Source organism: Aotus nancymaae, unplaced genomic scaffold, assembly GCF_030222135.1.
Source record: "Aotus nancymaae isolate 86718 unplaced genomic scaffold, 86718_ANA_hifiasm-v0.15.2.pri h1tg000011l, whole genome shotgun sequence".
NCBI classification, from domain to species: Eukaryota; Metazoa; Chordata; class Mammalia; order Primates; family Aotidae; genus Aotus; species Aotus nancymaae.
Window position 1 is genome coordinate 74,015,712 of NW_026988422.1, and position 17,738 is coordinate 74,033,449.

The following is a 17,738-nucleotide window of genomic DNA, read 5'->3' on the forward strand; positions in this document are numbered from 1 at the left end:
TTTCCTCAATGAACTTCTTTTCTTGATGGATTTAGGTTATAACTGTTGGCAATGGAGGCTTTCTGCTTTGGAACCATAGAATCCTGGTTCTCACAGTTGGAAGGGAGACCGTCCACCCCAATCCTTCAGTTACCAGGAGGAAGCTGAAGTCCAGGGAGATGAAATGGCTTGAGCAAGGTCACCCAGCTAATGAGTGTCTGACAAGAGAGTGTTCCTGTCCATCCTCTCCTCCTGGTCAAATCCTCTCCCCTGGGGAAGCAGAGAAACACTCCCTTGGAACTCTGCTGTTCTGACACTACATGCCCACAAAGGCTGCTGCCACACCCATAAGTCTCCAGCTACTTATCCTTCCCCAGGTGACAACCTACTACGTGAACAGCACTCAACCTGGTATTAATGGCTGGGTCGAAAGGCACAGCATAGCACGATGCTGATTTGCAGGGATGACCAGAGCAACCAGGGACAAACTGATACAGGGATCAGAATGATGTCTTTAAGGGAGAGCTGCCTTGAAGAAATTCAAAGCTGCTTCCTTCATTTAGTGAGTATTACTGAGTCACATGTCAGGTGGTATTCCGAGTGCCAGGGTAAAGCAATGACATTGGTGGACGTGGGCTCCTGGAACCTACAGTCCAGTGAGAAAGACAGAAACTAAACAAGAGAGCTGGGAAAAAGAAGGAAGTGTATGCTGCTACAGGAAGAAGGCTTCATGGAGGAGGTGAGAGAAGCTGTCGGTGTAGGGGAGAGATCAGATGGCCAATCAATGGCCACACCTGCTGCAGAAGTCCAGCTGTGAGCCACAGTCAGGTGACTGGACCTTTACAGGGGAGGCATCTTGGTTTCCTCAGTCCCTAGGTTGCCAATGGAAGCCACTTCTCAATGCCACTCCCAAGCAACCAGGAAGACAGATGCATACCTCAGCCCAGGCCTGCCAGGGGAATGGCATGTCTGGAGAGCTGACCTTTGAATCACCCTCCCAGTCAGCACTCAGGAATGTGCTGGGGTTACCACCAGTGTCTTGCACCTGGTGGGTGGGCAGGCATGTGGCCAACGTCCCCAGAACAGCTGGGAGTGGACAGGAGGGTTTTGGGAATGGCAGAGGCAGCATCTAAAAGTTGCCTTTGGGAATATGAAGGCCAGCAAAACTTGTCCCTTCCATTAGGAGATAGTGTTGTCTCCTTTCTTGAGTAGCCACGATGTGTAACTGTTCATGTCTTCCATGTATTAAAAAGGACCTGGTATCTTTTGTCTCTGCCTGCTGGCATCTTCCTGTCAATTACTGATACTCCTATGAGAAACAGACCCCAACCAGTGGCTAAATCCCCACCATGCAGCTCAGCACTGGGTTCTGCTACCTGGTTCCTGTTGGCAAGGGACAAAGGCTCTTTGATGACTCCTGGGTTCAGGATATATGCCATGAGCTGCTCCCCAGGTTACCATCTGACCCTAGCTTGGGCCTGTGTGGGTTTAATGTCCAAAAGCAGAGCCTGGAACTCCTGTGTCTTCACAGCTGATGCTCAAACCAACCGAAACACCAGGCTCTTTGCTGAAACCTCTGAGAAGAGTTCCTGACTCCAGTTAGCCTCAAGGAAATAAGGGAAGATCACCTACCACTTCAAACTGAAGAGCTGAAGGAGTTGTATCAAGATACAGAGGGCACCATGTTTAGGAAACATTAGAGAAACTGACCTGTCTGGAGATGGCAAGCTGCAGAGCCAGGTAGAAAGCTGCTTGGTGATCTGTGGGTGACAGGCTGTGCGCCCTGAAAAAGTATTTATGGCTATTAGTACATGGGAGAGGAAGCCATTTTTACTTTCCCTATGAAACAAGTCGTCTTCACATTTGCATTCTCATACTAAGGCCACATATTTATTTAACTATGTAATGCTTCCTTTAAACTCTTCTCTGACCACCGACACATGGAAAGCAGTTCTTTTACCACTGTCTAAAGGGACAGAACAGGAGCATGTTTCTGTGTTTTGTCTAGCATCTAAAACGGCAGCCGAACCTTGCCGGCTTTTCAGAGGGCCTGGAGGTGAAGAGGCCACAGGCCCTGAGGTTGGATCTCCCCAGCAGGTGGGCCCCTGTGTCATGCTGGGACACGGTGAAGCCATGTGTGCACTTGGCAAGGCGATGGCTGCTTTGGGTAAGTTTGGCTTGGGCTTCCTTCACGCTACTTTACCCAAATTTCTAGATTTCAGAGAAACCATATGAAAATCAAAGACCCAGCTTTGCTTATAAAATGAGGTTTTTGGGTTTTTGATGAAAAAAAAGGAAGAGAAAGACACTCATTCAGTCTTTTGAAGCTTCTAGGAAATTCCATGCCATTTACTGATTTCGTCCAGATAACTGTGAGGCTGTGGGGAGGCACTACGCTCAGTGTTAAGAACTGGCCTTTGACATCAGACGGGAAGGGACCATACTGGCCTCCTAACTGATTGCAAACATGGTCTTTTCTGCTTCTGTGTGGAAGTCATTTGTATTTAGCATAAGCAACTCAAAATGTGACTACGTACAATATAATTCTGTGTTTAACAGTCTCCTGGGAAGAGAAAAACAAACTTTTACTTTCTTTAAAAGGCACCATGGAGCAGACTAATTAGGTGGGACCCAGATAGTAAACAAAACTTCCTGCTGTTCTGTCAACATTCTGTGATTAAAGGAGGATCTTCTACCAGCAGAAAATAAATTCAAGATAAAAAAGAAAATCAAATCACTATGGATTCAACGGTGGCAAACGGGCCAAAGATTGCTTTCTACAATAATAAGGCCTTTTAATTGAATTGCGTGCTGACGGGAAGGGAGCTAACAAGTCTCCCAGGTGTTTGCCGTCCAGAAAATATGCTAAGACCACTAATTTAGGGCATTGTTTATGGAAATGTAGTAGCGCATGTGCAGGATGAGGGTGAAGCAAAGCTCACCTCTGTCCTTATATTAATCTTAGGAGCAAAGTACCTAGATTTCCATTCCAGGAGACTCTTCACTTGGCCTCAAGATATAACCTTAGAACTTTTCTCAGCTTAGTTGAAGAGGCTGAGGCTGATATTGCCTGTGTTATCCTTTTAAATGTCTTCTTTTTCTTTTTTTTTTAATTCTTTTTTTTTTAAGACAGGGTCTTGCTCTATCACCCAGGCTGGAGTGCGATGACATGATCACTGCTCATTGCAGCCTCAACCTCCCAGGGCCCAAGCGATCCTCCCTTCTCAGCCTCCCAAGGAGCTAAGACCACAGGCGTGCTCCATCATGACCAGATGATTTATAAAACTTTTTGTAGACACGGGGTTTGAACATGTTATCCAGGCTAGTCTGGAACTTCTGGGCTCAAGTGATCCTCCCACCTTGGCCTCCCAAAACCCTGGAATTACAGGCAAGAGCCACCACACCCAGCTACTAAATGTCTTATTTCTAAGGTCCACTTTGTATGTGCCAGCATAGTTTTACAAATATTGGCTTTCCATGAATTTGCATATCAAAGAATATTTTTCTTTGGTGTTTATAAAAGTGAGACTGAAAAATCATGGTTTCTCCCTCTCATAATTATTCTGGAAAAAGCATACACAATTATGAAGAAACTTTTTAGATTTACTTTATCTTGCCTTCTTTCACAAATAATAAAGTTTACATAACCCTCAAAAAGAATTTCTTAGAGTTATAATTTTCTCAGCCCAATTCATATTCTTCACAAATAAATCAAGTCACGGTTGCCTCTACACAATACCAACAAACTGAAAAGCTGGTAACGACCTGGTGAGTTGAGGGTGTGGATAAAGATAGTTCTGGCTAAAGGCCCCACGCTGGCCTCATCAAATGATTTTTCTCTGTTAACCACAGGACTGTGAAAGGAACAAACCAGAAGTGATAGAGATCTTGGTATTTCTGGAGTGCATCAGGGCAACATCTGAAGGATTTCCTACTTGGCTAATGATGCATATTCAACTGCCAAATTTCTAATGAGGCACAACTGAAACACACACATTTTAAAAACCTTATTTCTACAATTTGGCTAATAAATTCAACTGACCACTTTACCCTATGAAGGAAAAAAGGAAATAAGGAAAATGCCAAAGAAAACAAGAAAAAGCACCCTATGTTGATCTCAAGTAGATGCTAAAATACTTGCTTCCCGCAGAATAACTTCAGTAGCTAAGCCTCCTGTGGAAAAGCCCCTTTGGTATGCCACAGGCAACTCGCCAGACAGAAATCCTCGGCAAGGCAGGTGAGAGAAAGGGCATTAGCAATCAGAGAAACTACGCCTTCTGAACTCTGTACATGAATCTAAAGCAGCCTCATAAAGCCCTGTGCCCATATACTGAATACCTGGCTAGACTGCTCAGAAATACCTAAAAGACCTAAAAATGTCACCATACAGACACTCACAAAATGCTTCCCTTATCAAAGCACCTCCACATAATTCCATTTCTCTCCCATGAAGAAGCCCACTCATCCTTCTATCCACCCACCCATCTAGTCACCCATCTATTTAATGTCCACCCATCCATCCATCTACCATCCAACCATCGACCCATCCTCCCATCCACCTATCCATCCATCCACTATCCAACCATCCACCCACTTACCCATCCATCAGTCCACCCACCCATCCATCCATCCGTCCATTCACCATCCATCCATTCATTCACCATCCATCCATTCATTCACCATCCATCCATCCACCCACTTACCCATCCATCAGTCCACCCACCCACCCATCCATCCATTCATTCACCATCCATCCATCTACCCACTTACCCACCCATCAGTCCACCCACCCACCCATCCATCCATTCATTCACCATCCATCCATCTACCCACTTACCCACCCATCAGTCCACCCACCCACCCATCCATCCATCCATTCACCATCCATCCATTCATTCACCATCCATCCATCCACCCACTTACCCACCCATCCACCATCCATCCATCCATCCATCCACATTATGCAATATCTATAATATGATGCCAGGCCCTTTGCTAACCTCTGGGGAGCATGGAGATGAAGCATGCTAGTGCCTTTCCTTGATGAGCTCCCGCCCTGACCCCAGAGGGAGAGACTCAGAATGATCATCATTACAGTACAGTGGGAGCAGTGCCCAGAGATAGGCATGCTGGGCTGCTTTTGGAAAGCATGGCATGGGCTTCCCAGATCACCCGGCTAAAACTCAACGATGTCGTGGCATCTACGCCAGTGCTCCCCTAGATTCCATTTCCAACATTCTCTAGAGTTGAACCAAGAATATAAAGAAGGCTGATCAATGTTGACCCTGGTCCATAAGGCATATATCTTGTAACAATAATAAGTACAATTTGTGAAGTTATCAACTATTAAGCTTCTTGTCTAAGAACAGCCAGCAAATGAGAGAAAGCCAGAAGTGGAATGGAAAGCATGTGATTCCAAAGCCTGTTCTTTGTACACTACCACCTTACTGCCTTGTTTAGCCAATTCTCTTTGAAGTCCCCTTCAGTCCTGATTACAGGGGCCATGGGATTCATACACTAAGTTTTTTTTAAAAAGTGCAAACCCCGGTTAAATCTATTGCTCCGGAACCTCTTGTTAGTTCCACACACAGGGTGACCAACTTGTCCTGGTTTGTCCAGGATGTTCCTGATTTTAGCATTGAAAGTCCCATGGGAAACCACTTAGTCCTCAAGAGATTGGGATGGCCGGTCACCCTATATACACAAATCATACCACACTTAAGCTAGGAGAGAAAGGGGAAAACAAAGCAAGATTGTGTACCCTATAACCACAATGAGTGATATACACAAATGTCACCATGCCACCTCTGCCTCCTGGAACACCAGGCTTTATGCATACTGTAGGCCACACAATGAAAGGTGCCCTCAACTGTTTTCAGGATTGCATTTCTCAGTAGGATGTGAGAGCCTGCAGAAGAAGCAACTCAGGTCAGTTAAGCACCTTCAGAAGCTTTGCAAACAATGTTATGTTCTTCTTCACTATACTTTTGTACAGGGCAAATGAATTGGTTCAGCTGCTTGGGTTGAGCTTATGAGTGTAGGAACAGCTGACAGTCTCACATTCAGATGCAGCCACCCAACTTGGATGTCTGCAAACTTTGGATCCACTAGAGAATGAATATTTCTGAATTCTGGTTCCAGTCATAATTAAGAGTTAACTTTCATGTGCTACATCTGCAACCCCATCACTTTTTGAATTGTGTTTTCTTTTTAAACAAAAAATGCAAAACATTAGTATAAACAGAACTGTGAGAGGATATTGAAAATACATAGTAGAGAAAGTACTTCTCATCAAAGTAGTTTTAAATTATTCATTTATATTTAAGAAGAAATACAAATCATTTTCATTTTCTTAAAATCTTTCCCTTAAAGATTTTTGTTAGGATTACAGTTTACTAGAACAATCCTAGTTAATGTGTATTTGAAACAAAATGAAAACATTTCTTTGAAAAACATTCTATATTTCACACAAATTCTAATTTAGGTTAGCCTTCTGCAATATAACCAGTTAGGTTAGTGGGATTTTATTACTCTTTATTCCCATATGAACTAATGTTTAAAAAATCTCTTTGAATTTAAACTTAAGCAAAAGATGAACAAAAAAGAATTCAGGCCAATGGAGCAGCTGTTACATAACATGAAGTTATACTGGCAGCTTAAGGCAGACCACCACTGTGGCTGTTTTTAGAGAGCCAGTAAGATGTGCTGATTTAAGAAAAGTGAAACAGATGTAATGACCACTTTCTTAAGCATCCATGTGTGGGTTTTACAAACTAGGGCTGGAGAATTTAAAACTCCAAATCATTTGAAATGGAAATGCTTTCCACACTCCGTGCTAAAGAACATCAACAAAAGCTTAGCACAGAGACAGGAGATCTTGTGCAGATGTCAATTGGTACTTTTTGTCATTACCCAGACTGGGGCTGGTGACCTGATGTAGCTACCGGCAAGCCTGCTAGGAAATAGAGGAATGAGACAGAAGAGTTTCAGACTAACTGAAACCAGTGATCATGATTTCATGAAAAAGGCACATGGACACCATGATAAATCGGTATGCAAGCCCAGTTCTAAGGAAAGAGTCTCACAAAGCTTGTGAGGTATTGGGAAGGCCTCATGAAATGTTTGTGTAAGTGACTAAGTTTCTAATAAAATTCCAAGAAATCAGTGTAACTCAGATATATTTAAGGTGACAGGATCAATACCAATTCTAGATTTCACATGATGGGGCTATACTTCCAGACAACGATTTCATTCTTATGATTCGTTATACCTGTAGTAAGAATAAAATGAGGGCAGTGTAGTATGGGAGGTCAGGAGAATCGGGGTTAGAGTTAGGAGACCCTGACTGCATACTGACTTCAATAGCTGTGGAATGGCAGCTCCTAGAAACTCCTGCGTCTCAGTCCCTGACCTGCAAGGGACATAGTGCTTGCCGTCTTCCTCAATGGTCTGTGGTAGGAACACATTAAGTAAGGCATGTGAAGGCACACTGTGACGCTCAGGCATTTTATAGCTGCAAGGCCTTCTCCTAATTTCCTGAGAGGCACAGTGACAGAGATAAGCACAGGGTGTTACGGAACAAGGTGGGGGCGGGGAGTTTGGGGCTTGTGGGGCTGACAGTCTTTGCTCAGTATTTCAGAGACTTCCTGAAATCGGCCTTCTCATTCCTTAATACAAAACCCTGCAGCTTGACATGTTAAAAAAAAAAAGCTAGAAAAGAATAATCTCTTCTCTAGATGATGACAAATGTCTTTAATAAAGGACTCATCTCCATAGACATACAAAGTATCTATCTTTTCCGAGTTGAAATCGCTTTATTAGGAATGAATAAAATGTGCCCAAATGGATAAACAGATTAAGAGTGCAGATTTACACAGCAACAAGTGACGCAGCAGGGTTTTGATGCTGTATGTTTGGTGCTCAAGACCAAAGACTCTCAGGGGTAAAACACTGTTTACATAATCTTTATAAATATCTCTTCTTTTTATACTCATCATACTTTGGTGTCATTATGTACAGCCGAGTGAAAAGATGAACTCCCACTCACCTCTGAAATGCAAGAAGCGCCTTTCTCTGTAGGACCTCCTGCATCCCTCGCAAAGAAGCTAAGAAAAGGGTTCAATTAGTCAGTGGCATCGGAGATCAGGGAGTTTTTGACAAATACAAAACCCATCACAAAACTTGTACATTCAACTGGATGAAAAGCAACAATGTCTGAGTTCCTGTGTGCCTAGTCCTGCACCGGGCCCTGGAGAAGACAGGAAAGGAAGCCCAGTCCAACCCCCGAGGCGCTTGCACTCATTGGGTGTGACTGTGGAACAATGCCAAGGGGGCAGTATGAGTTGGGTGATCACTCTCGGTACTCCCAGGCATATGGGGACCATTTGCAAAAGATCAGTTGGGAATTCCAGGAGGAGCATGACTGCCCTCCCAAGTGTAGGCATGTAACTCGCTTGAAGAAGGACAAGCTCTATCAGGATGGGACAGGAGGGATCCAAGCACCGGCAGTGTTGATTCTGACGGCCTTCAGAGCTCCTTCTGGCACTGAGAAGCTGCAGTCCTGGGCCAAGGGCACTAGCTTGATGCCTTAAAAGGCCAGCTTGGTTCACACTGGGCAATGGCCAGACCTTTAACACCTTCATGTGAACACAAGGGATGGAGTAGGCAAAGCCAACACTGATGATGGAAAATTAGCTGAAAAGCATGAGGCCACAATGGCTGTGAGTCAACACTTCCCCTGTGCAGAGCACCTGAGAAATGGCCCCTTAAACCTGGCTAGGAATGAAAAGGTACTTTTTACTAGGGCAAGAGAAAAAGTCCTAGAGGAACCTGTTTATGGCTAGAACTGCAGGGGGCCATTATCTAATGCCTCTAACATGGCACCTCCCAGCCTGGCATGAGACTGAGAGCAGTGAAAGGCTGCCAGGGGGTCAGTGTGGCTAGAGACCATGGCTAACTTAGAACAGCAGTGATACCGATGGAGGGAACCTCAGAGGGGGCCCAACTGACCTATGAATGGAAGGGGAAGCCCCACAGGATCAAGTGACTCTCCCAAAGTTGCAGCAGTAGTAAGGGGTGGAGTCTGAACTAAGAATTTACATGGGTTAATACGTGACATTAAATTTGCTCTTCACTCAAAGTCTACTATATTAAAAGCCATGTGCTGAGTATTGCCAATGTATCGTGTGTATGGAAAATTAGCAAGTAATCCATATTGAAAAGTAATTGATATGCAAAACTTCCCCAGGACCTTTGATATTTTAGGGCAGAGAAAAGATTTTGGAGTAATTTATAAAATAAATTACAACAAAACCATGAAGGAAAAAAAAAGGAAATATTATAAAAGGCAGGATAGTATTTCCTCTTAAGGGAGAAAAGGTTTGTGATTGGGAGGGGCACATGGTGGGGCTTCCCAGGTGGCTGGCGAGGTGCTAGCTCCTGAGCAGGGTAATGGTTACGGGATATTTTGCCTTATACTAATTCAAATTCATTATGTTATCCACTTGTTTCTGAGATTTTCTTTTTGCATTTGTGTTATATGTAACAAAAACATGATAAAATAATAGTAACAGTTCAGGAAAAGTTTGTTAATTTAAACTTTCTGCAAACATCACTGAAAACTTAAGTATACACGATTTGTTCTTAGTTAGAAGCCCATCCAACAGAACTCTAAGCATGCCCAAAATCACGGCACCCGAGAGCCCTGGGTGTCTGGTGAGCTGTTGCACTGCACATGTACATATCTGCAAATTAAAACATGCAAATGGAGAAGGGGCATTTCCTGACCAGTCAAGGGAAGCTTCCTGGAAGTGTCTGACCCCGCCTCCTCCACATTCCTGTATCTAAGATCCAGCATCCCTTCACACAGGACAGCCCAGACCAAGAGGTGGGACAGGCGCAGGTGCAAGGCTGGGTGGGTGAATCATCCCTCAAAGCCCAGTGAGGTGCCCAGTGCACCACCAGCATAATGCACCTGAAAATGAGGCCTGAAAGCCCTGGCCCAAGGCTTCCTCCCTGCCCTCCCATTCTCCCATTAGACCAAGCAAAGAGGACAGCAGCACCAGGGGCCCCACCAGATGACACATCAGAATGCCCCAGCTTCTGCACCCCCCTGAGACAGAAGGGGACTGTGGGAATCCTGCAGCGTAGACTTAGGCAGCCCAGCCCTGCAGCTCTGCAGCTCCGGGGTGGGGCGTCTCTCACCGTCAGTGGCCTGTAGACTGTACGTGAGCCCCAGAGCTAAGTAGCCTTTGGCCTTGAACTCTGATGTTTTCTCTCCCACATCAACGACAGTTTTGGCAAACTTTTCAGCCTCTTCCAACTGAAAAATGAGACAAGTTAAAAACAAAAACAACCTGCAGAATTTCTAACATGAGTTCCCATAAGCATCTGCTGCCAAAATTGGATTTCTGATGAGTCACTTTGAAAATGACTCCCAAATCTCCCAATCCCACTCTGCTGATTCTGTTTTCCATCCCGAGCCTCTCTAACAGTTTGCAGGATTCCTACGTTGCTTTTTCTCTTTCAAGTTTTCCTTATTGCTTATGTACCTTCTTTTCCAAAGTTGCTTTCATACTTGGTGGGGATCTATCTTTTTCATCTTTATTTTTTACTGACTGGTTCTATAATAAAGCTGTGTTAGGTATTCAGAAGTTGAACTGAATACATTTGTAAAGAATAAAGTTCTTGGATTGTTTCAAGTTTGGGCCTTTCTGTTTTCCCCCCGCCCAGGATATAAAGAATTCATTCAGGCTTGGATTCTCTTTGCCATGAGCTGTTATAAATTTCAAAACTCCATCCACTTATTTTACAAACCACAACACATGTACCTTGTGCCAGCAGATTCCAATGAGAAAATGTGCACCTGTAAACTACACCCACAATAAGACCTCATGCACAATTCATTAGAGGCAAAAACAGGAAGATTTGTTTCCTCCAAGTATGGCAAATGTTGATGATATCGAAGTTGGGTGATAGGACACTGGAGTTCATGTACTCTTGACTTTTGTGGTCTTTGGATATTTTAATAATAAAAATGCAGGAAAAAAATATACAGAAAAGGGCCAGGCATGGTGGCTCACATCTATAATCCCAGCACTTTGGGAGGCTGAGGCGGGCGGATCACAAGGTTGAGTTCGAGACCAGCCTGGCCAACATGGTGAAACCCCTACTCTACTAAGAATACAAAAATTAGCCGAATATGGTGACCCAGCCTGTAATCTCAGCTGAGAATACAGCTCAACCTTGGGAGGCTGAGTCAGGAGAATTGCTTGAACCAAGGAGACAGAGGTTGCAGGGAGCCAAGATCGTGCCACTGCACTCCAGCCTGGGCGACAGAAAAATCTTTTTTTTTTTTTCTGCCTTGGAAAAAAAAAAGATTTGTTACTCCTATATATTTTTTCTAAAAAGAGGTCTATTTTAGGCATTTAGGGATGTATATGTTACAGTAATAAATAAATCCAGAGCTGGGAGGAGGGCAGTAGTCACTGCTGGGAACTGGCATGTTCCAAATGCAAAGGTTGTGTACACTCCTCCGCCTGGTCCGTTCCTCCGCCTGCCCACTCCTGGAGCAGCCTGCGCCATCCCCTCGCCTGCTCACAGCCCCACACTGTCAGAACCCACATGGCCACACTACGCCTTCACAGTTGTGCGTTTCAGGTGAGAACCTGAGCTTTCGAAATGTTTTTTCTACATTTTACCCAGCAAAATGGAACTAGAATGGAACGATCTCTTTGCTAGCCTTACTTTTCTCCTGCTGGGTGAGAATACGTGAAAAAAACAAACAGCAAGGAAATAAGGGTGAATGACCTGAGTTTGCAACATGCTTCGGTCTTTTCTAAGCAAACCCTTCTTATTGCTACTGTTGACATGAAGTTAAAGAAAAGAAATTAGAACTCTATCATATGTGGCAATTATCTATACCACCAGCTCTGCAATTAGACTGAGTTTTCTATTTTCTACTCAAATGATGTATTTTTTGAGGTACTAGAATTGTTACAAATCAGGCTATCGCCAAATTCAAATTGAACAAGAATATTTGAAGAGAAATGCGTATGTGAAGGAAGAGAAACGAAGACAGTTGAATTTACATTTGAGCTGAAGTTTAGGGTGGCTCTTTGCTCTATAGAAAATCCCAGGCTCCCAGGCTCCCAGCCTGGGCAACAGAGTGAGACACCATCTCTACAAAACAATACAAAAATCAGCCGGGCACAGAGGAGCACACCTGTAGTCCCAGCTACTCAGGGGGCTGAGGTGAAAGGACAACTTGAGCCCAAAAGGTCGAGGCTGCAGTGAGCTACAGTCGTGCACTCTAGCCTGGGTGACAGAGCAAGACCCTGTCTTAAAAACACCAGGCTCAGCCAGAGATGCTAATTCAGTGTCATGTCTCTTCTCAGTCCCACATTGCTTGAATAAAGCAAGATGTATGGGAGTATGAATTATAATTTTATCTTATTATTGTTATTCCTGAAGCACAATCCCATAGAAAAAACCCTGGAGTACCCCAGAGTACTCCCCAGTTTTTGAGGGGAGTGGATGAGGCCTGTGGAGGCCAGGGCCCAGGCCCAGGGTCCACGGCGCTACACAGGTTGTCTTTGTGTAGCTGATGAATTATCCTCACTTTCTCTCTGTGCCTCGACATGAAAAAAATGGGCAGTCCTGGCCCAGAGTCCCCTGCAGGAGTGCGGAGGGAGGTGCCCCTACTCACCCAGTGCAAGGAGCCCATGCAGAGCTTGGCAGCGAGGAGGGGAATGGTGGCGTCATCTGGCTTTAGGCGGATACACTCTCTCAGCACCTTCACAGCACGGGCAGACTTGGCAAGAGAAGATTATTCTGTGAAACTCAAAGCGTTTGACACAACAGAATACTACAGCCTTCTCAGAGGGGTTTTCGGTCAGGGTGGCCTCCTCGTGGGCTTTTCCAATTTTAAGCCCAAGCAAGTAGGGGCCTGGGGCCTATGAAAACCAGAGCCTGCAGCTTCTGAGAGACCGGGGAGTACACTGGGTTATAAACCAGCAGAAATGCTTCCTTGGCATCACCTGAATTTTGTTTCCTACTTGTGTAACTATTGGAAAATTAAGAAAAATATAAAGATGGTAGAAGCTTGTTATTACAAAAGATAAATATCCAATTTAAGGCACAGAACACTAAATTGCTAAATTCATTTAGTTCAAGTAACCTCTCTCAGGCTTCATTCACTGAATGGTCCAACTTAACAAGAACAACAATAGTTACCTTTGTTGAGTGTGTACCCAGCAAGGAATGCTACTCTAAACACCTCTGGTAGCATCTCATTCCCCTGATAACACGTCTCTGGAGTGGGCGCTGTCCTCACTCCATTTTACCGAGGAAACAGATACTCGTGACTTGCTGGGGTCACTCAGCTGGGCGGGAAGCACCAGGCTTCACCCTGCCGTCGGACTCCCTCAGCCCACATTTTCAGCCGGTATCACACACTGCCTGATATAACACACTGCTCAAGATAACCGGCAGGTCCCCTCCAGGAATCAGCTGAACTCTCAGTTGAGTGGCAGTGTCTGTGTCAACAATGAGCTCTAGTTTGAGCCACGTCCATGTCACCTGATGAAGTCACAATGACTAGAAAAAGACAAATATTTCAGAATTTTTCTTCTCAGTGATAGATCCATCTTGGCTCCCTAAATAATTAAATCTGATTGTTCACTGAGAAAGGACCAGGATAGTTTCCCATCGTGGCTCCAAAGACTTTCAAAAAGTCTGTCATTTCACACAATTCAATGACATTAACCTTGGCATAAACGACTGCGTGTCACAAAGGGGACTCACCTTTCCAGCAGCCATCAGGGACAGAGCAAACTGGTACCACAGGTGGAACTCCTCAAAGGCAAACTTCATGGCTCTTTCTAGGCACTGGTTGGGAAAGAAAAACAAATGCAGATATCTGAGAGGCGCTGGTGTCACAACTGCACGAATGTGAGTTTGTGTCTATGTACACTAAGGTAAGTCCATAAAATCTGCTTTCCTTGAATACTTAAAACATATAATCCTCCACCAAACGGTTCCTACAGAGTCCCCACACGGGCTGGTGGCCAGGACAACCCACAGTTGACCAAAGCTGTAACAATCCCTGCCCTCAAGTAGCTTTGTATCTGGCACAGGGAAAGAGGCAAATACACCAACCTCACAAATACAAAGCCAAACTCAGGAGTGCCCCAAGGGCGAGAAATAGCACTGGGTGAAGTGATCCAGGAGTCAGGAATGGCATCCAGTGAGAACAGACACTGAGCTGGGCCTTCCGCAGCCCAGCCCCACTTTGAGAAACCATCAAAGGCAAAAACCACAATCTCTTTATCTTCTCAGTATTGGTGCATTGCCTGCCATGGTGAGTAATCTACAAACGGATTTCCCTGTCAGTCAACAAGGAGCCTCTGGTCCCTGCACAGAGTGACATGATGACGTCAGTGCTTGAGGAAGATCATGGGGGACTGGGGTGAGGGGGAGGATCTTGATGGACGTAGGCCAGGAACAAAATGGATAGAGTGGTCCAGGGGTTTCAGAATCAAGAAATGTGTCCAAGTTCAAATCAGCAAGATGGGTCACCCGTGGAAGCCTGAGGGGGCTGGGGAGGCACAAGAGGTGCCCAAATGTCTGGCCTGCACACCTGGGAGAAAACCCATGCCACAGAATGCCCTCACATATGCATGAGTGTGTGTGGGCAGGGGGCGGAGGGAGAGAGAGTGTATGTGTGTGACAGAGAGAGAGAGAGAGAGGGAGAGAGAGAGAGAGAGAGAGAGAGAGAGAGTGTGTGTGTGTGTGTGTTTGAGAGGGGGGAGAGAAAGGGGAGTTTCTTTTTTTTTTTAAGCAGAAAGGGAGAATGTGGACAGAAGCTGTCATGAACGAGTCTGACATGGGAGATACTGAGTTTGAGGCATCATGAGGTAATTTACCAGAGACATTCTGGGACCTCAAGAAAAAGATCTAACAGAAGACAAACATCTGAGAAAAGAACTGAAGTTACTGGAAGAGATCAGATCAGCCCAGAAGAGTACTCTGAGAGAAGGCAGCAGGGCCAGACTGTGGGAAGGGAGAGCAAAAGGACCTGGGAAGGAAAGTGAAGCAGGGACCTGGGTGGGAGGGCGTGCAGCAGTGTCGCAAAACAGAGCCCCAGAATGGGGCCAACGGGGCCAGGGGCAACGGAGGCCAAGAAGCCCTTGGAATCGATTGGTTGAAAAGCTCTGCAAGTGTGTCTCTGGGGGACATGGAAGGAGAACACAGGCCACAGCGGCCGATAAGCAAAGAAAAGATGGAGATGAGGCATGAAGGAAGATGTGTGTAGTGAAGAGAGGCTTTTTATCTATGTGCTTAATTTTTCATAGAGGCAACTGGAGCCTCTCACTAACATGAGCAGAATGAGCCTGCAGGATGAAGACCCTGGGGAGATAAATTAGGCCCCAGAAGACTAGAGAGAGCCAGGTCCCCAGAACAAATGCATCCCTGCCAAGAGGCCTTCTCTTTCGGAGGCAGGATCCTCCAGACAAGGAGGAGAGAATGGCAGACGCTGTCGGGCCCAGCCACGGTTCTCTCTGCAAAGAGGGAATGAGGTGGGTGCTGGGAGGAAAAGAAAAGAATAGTGCCAGGAGGTTATAAAAAGAACAGAGGCTGGGCGCAGTGGCTCACACCTGCAATCCCAGCACTTAGGGAGGCTGAGGCAGGAGGATCACTTGAGGCCAGGAGTTTGAGACCAGCCGAGGCAACATAGCGAGATCCCGTCTTTACCAAAAAAAATTAATAAAAATTAGCTGGGTATGGTAGAGCACAACTGTAGTCCCAGCTACTCAGGAGGCTGAGGAGGGAGAATCGCTTGAGCCCAGGAGGTCGAGGCTGCAGTGAGCTGTGATGGCACCACTGCAGTCCAGCCTGGGCAACAGAGCAAGACTCTGTCTAAAAAAAGAAAAGAAAAACAATCCAAAGAAGAAAAAAGGTTTAAACAACAATAAAAGCCTCCCTCCACCGAAGGGGACAGAAGGCTCGCAGAAGGGTCAGCTAACTCGGAGACTGGTGCGAGCTCACACTGGAGCCTGCAGCACTGTGTTGCCATCTTCTCCCATGCTGCTCGGTGGCCAATGCAGTAGCGGAGAAGGACGATGGGATGCTCAGGATTAAGGGACAGTCGAGGAGGGAGGGCAGGGAGCAGGGGACCTGGCGACAAGGAGCCGTAGTGAAGACAATAAATGGGTGAAGGTAAAGTGAGGTAGTGGGAGAGGACAGAAAAGAATTCTAGAATTTTAAATGGTGTTTAGAGGTCACACAGTAAATATCATGCTAGTTGGCTTACTGGGAAAAGCTGTTCTGACAAACACATATTCTACCTAAAAGCAAAGTCATAAGCATTAATAAGGAGCTAGTGCTTGGCGATGGCACAGGGTGGGCATCCAAAGACCCTGAGCAAGGTGAACACGGACAATGTGCCACGGGCCTCATCCTATGTCATGGGACGTTGGCAGGGGAGGCTGGGCAAGGCCTCCAGGAGAGTCCTTTAAAAGCGGGGCATTCTCTGCCAGGACAAACTTAGCCCTCAGCCCTGACCCTTCAAAGCCGGAAGCCGGGAGGCCAGGAAGACTGAGCAGAAAGACAAAGCGCCTGGCCCTGACACCACGAGGCGCTGCAGCTGCTGCACCAGCCTCTTGCCAGGCTTCTTGTAGGGGGAACCAAATAAACGCCGCTTTGGCTAAGCCACTGCATGCTGGTTTGTTAATTACATCTGAATACACTCCTCACTAGTGCGGACACCAAGTGGCAGACCTGGAATCTTGAACCTGAACCCAAGGCCCTCTTAGCTGCTCTGCTGTACTGAGGAAGGTGTCACTGTCCTCAGTGACACCTTCTGCCTGAGAACCCTTCAGAACAGGGAGCACAGTGGGGAGGGGAAATGACAGAGCATGCTGAGATGAAGCAGGCAAGACAGGGTGGTGGGGGAGACCTGACCCAGGTCTGGGAGGCATGGGCTGGGACTAAGCGGGAGAGGACAGGTGTGATGGAGGATGTTAAGCCGTGGAAAGCCAACAGCGCCTAGAAACTGACATGGGCGTGGGGATGAGGGACGATGGAGGAGGAGGAGATGAGAATGATCACAGTGGCTGAAATGAGGCACCGGAGCTGGTATGTGGAAAGATGGGAGATGATCAAAAATGAGGATTGCTCTAACAGCCCTATTCAACCAATGTGTTGCATATCACCACTAAGTACTTAAATATACTTAGTAAGTACTTAAACACTAAATACTTAAACATTTAAATGTTTAAATGCTTTTCCGTCCTCCTTTTGCTACGAGGAATGATAAATATCAACTGTTTTCCTGATCAACAAAAGGAGCTTGGCAGCTGAAACAGTCTGTTCTGAATCAAAAAGCTAGGTGCTATAAATAAGTGTGCACCCTTCTTTTCTTGTGTGCCAAAGGCTAATGGACTCATTAAACTCTGTGAAGCACACTGACGGAGGCCTAATTGGTACAGAGCTGTGTTCCAGGTGCTGCAGGAAAGGAAAACAGCCCCAGTCCTCATCAGAAGTAGAATCACGGGATCCTGTGGCTGGCAGATCACTTGGGGAGCACCTAGATGAAGCCCCCAAAGGAGCGGGCACTTGTCATTCTGGCTGCCTGTTACTCCAAAACTCTTCTGATTTTTACAGGGGAAGAGTGGGCACTCCCAAGAAGAGAAGTGGTAGGAGTGTGGCACGCGCATGGCATGCCGACAGCCAATCAGATGCTCCTGCCAGCCTCTGAA

General features: G+C 45.8%; 1 protein-coding gene across 4 annotated transcripts in view; it reads right to left on the reverse strand.

The window, feature by feature from the left end:
- The window catches only part of TTC7B (tetratricopeptide repeat domain 7B), a 268,355-nt gene that overhangs the window by 101,191 nt on the left and 149,426 nt on the right, over positions 1-17,738 (reverse strand). For all 4 annotated transcript variants that reach the window (XM_021675705.2, XM_021675701.2, XM_021675703.2 and 1 more), the window contains 5 exons: positions 13,783-13,866; positions 12,686-12,790; positions 10,183-10,300; positions 8,027-8,084; positions 1,690-1,762 (listed from right to left, as the gene is read on the reverse strand). In XM_021675705.2, the coding sequence (XP_021531380.1) occupies positions 1,690-1,762; positions 8,027-8,084; positions 10,183-10,300; positions 12,686-12,790; positions 13,783-13,866 (438 nt within the window). The remainder of the gene's footprint in view (positions 1-1,689; positions 1,763-8,026; positions 8,085-10,182; positions 10,301-12,685; positions 12,791-13,782; positions 13,867-17,738) is intronic.